General features: G+C 38.2%; 1 protein-coding gene across 1 annotated transcript; it reads left to right on the top strand.

Annotated features, from left to right (window-relative positions):
- Nucleotides 1–5,413: 5,413 nt before the first annotated feature.
- On the top strand, nt 5,414–7,310 carry LOC131783653 (lipase ZK262.3-like). The gene has a single exon (XM_059100412.2). It carries the CDS (start codon nt 5,513–5,515, stop codon nt 6,581–6,583), a length of 1,071 nt encoding a protein of 356 aa, XP_058956395.1. The 5' UTR covers nt 5,414–5,512; the 3' UTR covers nt 6,584–7,310.
- Nucleotides 7,311–7,459: the final 149 nt, after the last annotated feature.

Here is a 7,459-nt window from a genome sequence, read left to right as displayed (position 1 = left end):
GAACAGAAAGCGCCACACTGCTTGCACCTTTGTAGAAATTAACGTTCGGTGCGGTATATGGAAAACAGATTTTAAACCAGCTGTTGTTGCTTTCGTTTTCCATATTTGCGGCATTTAGTTGTTGCTGTCAGTGTTATTGGCTAAACGACGCGTGGGAAAGGCGTATCAAACACAAGAGATGCGACTAAACGCTATGCAACTCTCAATTTGATATTCACAAATATCCAACAATTAATGCATCTTTTTAATTGAAAATAAAGTCTTGATTTATCTATCGGATTTGAAACACGGACCGTTCATAACATTTTAAAAAACTAAAAATATTGAAATATCATCAGTGTTAAATACGCAAGCGAGATTGTCATGTAGAATTGTCATGTAAGAAAAATTTAAAGCCCGGAGCGAATGAAATATAGCAAGACCTGAGCGCCTGATAATTGAATTGAAATCTGCTTGGGTTCGTCAATTAACAACCAACAGATTACTACTAAAAGACATACGGTACACGGAATGCTAGCCACGGTAAGGATGGAAGAAATATTGTTGATACCCTTAATCGATGACCGTTTAAATAGAGTGGTGTAGATAATCTTATGTTCATCGTTACCATTTCAAACCTTTAGACTGTATCAGAGTGGATTATGTGAAATTGTTCAATTTCGTTTCGATAGCGAACGCTATAACACGATCGCTCCGTATGAAGGAAAAAGAACAGCTAGCTTTCAAAAGTCAGGTGAATGCGGGTAAAAAACACAATAAATGGAAAAGTTTCGACTTACCTCAATCTCTTCTTTCTTGCGTCGTCTACCAAAGCATAGGGGTCGAGAGAAAAAGGATTTTAAACGTTTGAACTTCATCTTGACGATAAAGTTATTCTAAATGAGACATCGATCTTTTAACATTAAGAGAAAACCGTGCTTTCGTGCACTGCCGGGCAAAGTCGAGGTAAATGTCGTTTACAGTCGGGTTACTCTCTCCACTGTCGTCACAAGAAACCTTTCAAATGCTTGTCCAATAAAAAGTTTGCAGATAAACAAAAGCAGTTTACGTAAGACAGAGACAATTAATACAATAACTCCGGGATTGCGAAGGGGTTCAGTCTTTAGAATGATTTCCCTTCTGCTATGCAAAGAAACCAGGTAGCCTCAATATAACCAGAGAAAAAAGAAAAGGAGAAAAACTAGGTGATAAATTTCCCAAATAAAACTCTAGGAGAGGCAATTTCGGGCCTCAAAATCTCCTAGTCTCTTACTTCATTGTCTAAGAAGTCCAAAAAGGTGATTTTTATTCCAAAGATTGACTCCGTTAGTTAGGGCGAGTGTGTAAGCAAATTTGCTTGATGCAATGTTGGAAGACTTGCACATTCGAGCGACCCGAGTTTAAAGAAGTGATATGATTAAATTTAGATAGCGCGACTCTTTATCCAACAATTTAATTGTCTTGAGATGAAGGTGATTCTCGGAAGCACTACCGCTGTTACTGAAAGCTTTACGAAGTAAAAGGGCACCGTCGTATTTCGGAAATGTTTTTAAAAGTTTTGTCTTTGTAAGCTGAGAACAAATTACAGCCCCCACATGTAGGATATACTTAGTATTTATAACTAAGTATCTAAAAATGATATGATATACATAAAGACCAAGACTGCAGCAGCATACACGAAAAGGCAATCAAGCTAACGATTACCAAAACCTTTTTAAAAGTTATATGGAAAATTGTTTAGCATATTTAGTTGTCTGAGCAATTTTAAGATGCTTGAGAGTGGCAAAAACTAAATAAAAAGGCTCGACAAAAACAAGTTTTTAATAGTGTCATTGCAGAGAAAAAAATCAAATAAAAAAGTTGGAACCCTTTTAAAATGAATTTTTTTCCTGAACCTGGCCAAACACATATCGAGGATCTGGAGATTTACTAAGAGAAGGAGGATTAGACAGAATTGATCACGTTTCATCCAAAATCCAAATGTTCTCAAACGATGAATCATTACGTAAATCCGTTGTTTTGTTAATAAATGTGTTATTGTTATTTTCAGTTTGTGTGTAGTGGAAATAACTCACCTACCAAACCGATATAGAACTTTATTGAAATAAAAAGCAAAGGGTGACCCTATTCTTTTTTCTTTTTTTTTTTTTTTTTTTTTTAAGAAATCGGCTGTAGTCAGATGGATAAATACATCCATATTTGCGTATACATTAATTTTTTTTTTGCAATTCGATTCCATAACCAAAACCAATGGATGGCGCGAAGATAAGGTCATTTCATATTAAACAGAAGGAACCCATCTTGACTTAAATGAAGATGAAATTAAAAAAAATTACAGTATTATAGTCTCAATAAGGCGACTGAAGTCCGAAGTCAAGTAACAATGGACTAACAGGTCTACGTTCTCTTCCTCAGCCGAAACATAAATCTCTTCTGTCTTCAAGGTGAACTTTTTGCAGTGGTCAATCGCAAGTGATTATCTCCTAACAAGGAAAAAATACCAACAAACTATCCGATGTAAATGAGGAAAAAACAATTTAGTGCCACAAATGTATGCCAAGTTTGACGACCAAAGTAATTCTTTGTTGGGTTAAAACGATATATATATATGTATATATATATATATATATTGTCTTTTATAATCTTACACCAGAATTCTTTGGACTTCTGGTGTAAACTAGCATTCTGGTCATATTTTGGCAGAACATTAAGGCCGTGGATGCAGAAATATAAGCACTGATTTGCCTGACATACTTGTTCAAGCCTCCCAATTAGTGAATTTGGAAAATGAACGCCTCCTGCGTAGCCCAAACGTTTTTCAAGAAATGAGTAACACAAACAGTCCGCTATTAATTATTATTGGCGATAACAAAATCAAGCGTGAGATTGTCGCTCTTGCGGCACTAATTTAATGACAGTAGTCTTGAAGAGACAAATAGTAAACCATTCAGTTGCATTTCGCACTGTCTTCATTTTCATTTTTTAGCTTCAGACAATTTTTCTGTTTGTATGAAAACACTCGCGATATCTTAAACGTGCAAGGGTTACTAATGCCTGAATTTAAATGTCTCTGGTTGAATTCATATGCGTAAAGAAAATAGCAAGCTAAATGGCTCGTAATCTTAAGGAAAACCCTATCATAACTTGATTTTTTCGTTCCGCTGTCAGTTCCGGCATAGGATCCTACTCATTTCTCATTTATTCATTAAAATACTCAAGTTATTCAACTAAATTCAGGAACTGCGTTCACTTGGAAACGATGATATCATGATTTCATTGGTGTGTTCCGAGTCAAAGGTTAATTCAAAGTTTATAAACAAATGGATAAAGAGCGTCTCACGGTGGATACACTAGTAAAGGATGTTTAAAAATGATTGTTTACATTTCTAATCTTTGGCAATCCGTAACGGTCAAGCTCTCAAGAAACCAACCAAAACATCACAGTAAGCGCAAAGTTCCCAGAAGTTCATCGTTGACAGCATAATTAAAATCTCAGGCCAATTCAATACCCGTTAACATTAACATATTACGTTGGGGGAAAGTTGAAAAGCTTTTCTTTTATTTCTACGATTAAGTCTAGGCCTATTGTGACCTATTGTGTCTACACTAACCGGAACAAAAACGGAGCTTTGCGAGGAACGCACTAGGCATTTTTTTGGCAAAATTACTCGGCCCTTATGCGCATGCCCAAGGATGCCTTAAACTTTAATGTTCCTCCCCTCCCTCGTTGTTTCTCAGTGACCATCTATATTCTTCGCCTGAGAGAAGCCATGTGAAAGTGAAGCGGTCCTTCCCATGAACACAAAACAGCCGACCGACGCGCTTTTTATTTCACTGGCGTGAAGGCATCAACCTCTAGAAACGTAGGGTGAAAAGGGTAATTTTACGCAACATGATAAAATTCGATACACAGCTTTTCCACTGGGGCCGCATTTGTGTCAATAGTTATAGATACTATCTAGCGCAACCTTCTGAAAATAAAGTACCTTACTGGCTCAGATAATTTTGTTTTAATCTAATAACATGGCAAGCGTGCGACAAGAGATGGAATTCAGGCCACAGATATGCTTTTATCGCCATGGTAGCTATTTCCAAAATATCTCAAGTAACAGTACTATATGAATCAGCAGATAGAAGTGTCACCGTCTCAAAGAAAATTACTGAAACTAAGATATTCGGCTCGTAGAAATTGAGGTAAAGCGGCAACATTTTCCTGTGTCCTAGAAATAACAAAGAAAAGTATAGCAAAGATCTAGAATGAAGTACCGCTCTTTTCCAATTATGCAAAGAGAAGGATCCCTATCAACAATATGGCGATCGAAAGAAGACTCAAAATGACCCGCCTCTACCGTCAGTAGAACTCGATAAAGTCATCACTAGAGAGCTTTAGTCAAGTGAGGATTGCGCTTCCAGATTAAAGGGGCCTTGCATTATCATAAAATGCGCAAAAGAGACTGAATGTAGAGGCAGATTGTCAGAAAGGAACACTTCACAGACAGCAGTTCTAGACATCTCAAAATCATGGTAATCAGGTGACTCGATGGCACCACTAATCGTTTCCCGGAAGGCATTTTGCCAAGCTTTGCCCGGAAATTCCGCAAATAATGAACTAAAACGACCAGTTTCTTTCGAAACTAAAACTGTCAGGTGGGGGTTTCGGTTTCTGTCATTGAACAGTTACGTAACTTGCTAATATTTGATTTGCACTTTTCCTGAGCCCAATTCGTTTTCTCCAGATCGAAAGTTTAAGATCGAAAGTTTCTACCGAAAGCGCAGCCAATTCAGACATCAAACCACGACTCAGGACTACTCTAAGAATCCATATTTTGGCTCCCAGCTGACTTACTGATAGTTAACGAAGTTTCTATATTCCTCTTTCATATCTGAAATTTTTTAACGGTTTACAAAAACCGATCGAAATACCTCGCGCGAGTCAGATGACAATCCTGTTACCGAAAATAATTCGATACAGCTCTACAGGCTTTATTGCGTTTGTTTAAAATTTGCCGAAATCAAAACAGTGGTCTGTCTCCGAGAATCTAAAACAGAAAGAACGCGTGAAGTCCCCTCAGAGTTTCAGTGTTTTGTTGATAACAGGGCCGGAAGTTAAATGAAAAGGAGCTTTCCAATCAACACCAAATTAGGTATTAAAGACCAATAATTATATCAGACACAGACAAAAGGAACTGAAGGAAAACCCAATAGACTATTTGCACGAAAAGGTATTCTTTTATATTATATTCTTTTATATTTTAAGGTAATATTCACCTTAAAAAATTACTTTTTCATCCTGAATTGAAAAGTCGAATTGGTTTTAGGGCAGAATGTATTCCGTCCTCGTATGTAAATTCTTCAATTTAGCTCAGCTTCAACACAATGCCTTCTATTTATGCAAACATTACATCAGCTAATTTTTGGTTTCGATCCTACATAATGAAGAGTGTCGACGTGTGTAAGCAGAAAGGGCAGAAGAATTTGCGACGTTTACGGGCGAGTGAGGTGTTGGTTTGAAACTTCTCTATCCAAGCAAAAAATGGTTCGCCATCTCCTTCTATGTCTTTTCATCAGCTTCTTTCTTCATCTAACGATAGTCCAGGCCTTCTTCTGCAATGACAAGAGCTGTGGAAGATGCATGAACTCGAGATTAATTAAATGTCGATGGTGTAAACGAGATAATAGATGTCACAATCCCGGCGCCGTTCTAACAAATCCTTGCAGCAGAGCGGAAAATATTGTAAGCAAATCTCATTGTGATGACGAACTGCCACGCTATGATCCTAAATTAGCCTACAAAATGTTGCTTCTTTCTGCTGCAGCATACGACTCAGTTGATCCGCAAGAATGCCTCAACAATTCGCTCCCATCTGGCAAGTTTCAGCTTCAAGCTGTGGTGACAAAGAATTGTGACGTCTTCAATAACAGCTGCTCAGGCTATGTGGCTGTTTCACATGCGTTGAAAGTAATCGTAGTCGCTTACCGTGGCTCTCTGGGTTCAGATCAATCAGCGGCCATAGCCGAGGAAACTTTGCTTAAGCCCATGACAACTTTCCTCCGTGGCAAAGTTCAATCCTATTGGAAGAGAGGTTTCGAGTTGTTATGGCAGGCAAGCATGAAAGCGGAAGTGGAAGCTCTTCTATCGAAAAATCCAAAGTACAAAATCTGGGTCGCAGGGTATTCTCTGGGTGGTGCAATGGCATCATTAACCAGCACATGGATCAGTTCTTTCAAATTAGCTCCTCGCGAAAACATCATTTTGTACACGTTCGGCATGCCTCGAGTTGGAAACTACGACTACGCCCTGCAACACGATCAATTGGTCAACAACAGTTGGAGAGTTGTGAACGAAAACGACTTAATTCCTCATTTCCCCATAGTTGTTGGAGTCCCTAATATCTTCACTGGTCCGTACCACCATGGCGTAGAGGTATTCTACAGCGACGGAGCTGCAAGCGTTTATTCAAAGCACAGAGAGTGTCACGGGAAACCATACAATGAAGATGCCACATGCAGCTTCGCTGAAAAGCACCTTTCTATCAAACGGCACTTAACCTACTTCAGCATTCCAGTAGGAGGCTTTTGGAAAACAAGATGCCTTCATCCATGATCAAAGAGCGAGAGGCACCGAAAGACTCCGCGGACCGAGTTTTTCGACGAATGAGTTACACGTATGTACTGAACATTTTTAGTTAAAAGAAAAACAGGGAAAATGAGTTAGATTAATTTCGCGGACTATACTAACGAAGACAAGTTTCATTTAACCTTAAATTTTACTTATTTTATGCAGCAGAAGTAGCAATCTTGTAAAACTCGATTTTCAAGAAAACTCATGTGTTAATCTTGTTCTATTACTTGGTGATTCAATGAAGTGCGTGCAAGGGGAGCGCCTAACGTTGAACAACACAGTCAACTGCATGATTTCGTCTTTTTATTCAAGTGTGGAAAGGTAGACTTTAAGTAGAATACTGGCTTGTAGGCAGAATTTGGAGGAGTGACCAATCCAACCACCTGTTAAGTCGAGAACAGTAGGAAAGACGAGACAAAAATGGGCTAATCATTGACCACTCGGGTGTAATCCTTTGTGTAAGTACAAGAGGTTACAAACTGCAGACAGGTATAATAATGATGATAAAATGAAAGTAGAATGGTTGGGGTCAGAAGTTGAACAATCATTGAGCAAAAAGCGAAAGAATATCCGGGCAAATGGTTTACCACTCTAAATAAAAGGACAAGATTACGACCCACGTAATGAACGAAAACTATTAATTTACAGCTCAAGCCTTGAATAAGAAATTAAAGCTCCACCAATGATAGTAAAAATTTGGTAAATAGTGTATTTGTTCTGTGGTTATTTGTCTCTCCTCCTTGCTGGGCCCTTAAACTCTCCATTTATTATCCAGTTACTGTGTGATGTGCACTTAATGCAAACTCACAGCTGACACATACACAAGATCGAGTCGAAAGAGTCTACATCTCTCTTTTA

Source organism: Pocillopora verrucosa, chromosome 3 (genome assembly GCF_036669915.1).
Source record: "Pocillopora verrucosa isolate sample1 chromosome 3, ASM3666991v2, whole genome shotgun sequence".
In the NCBI taxonomy this organism is placed as follows: Eukaryota; Metazoa; Cnidaria; class Anthozoa; order Scleractinia; family Pocilloporidae; genus Pocillopora; species Pocillopora verrucosa.
This window is presented reverse-complemented; position numbering and strand designations above follow the sequence as displayed.

Bases quoted from the DNA above. Each gene is read 5' to 3' on its own strand.
- LOC131783653 (XM_059100412.2), top strand. From the start codon at position 5,513: ATGGTTCGCCATCTCCTTCTATGTCTTTTCATCAGCTTCTTTCTTCAT.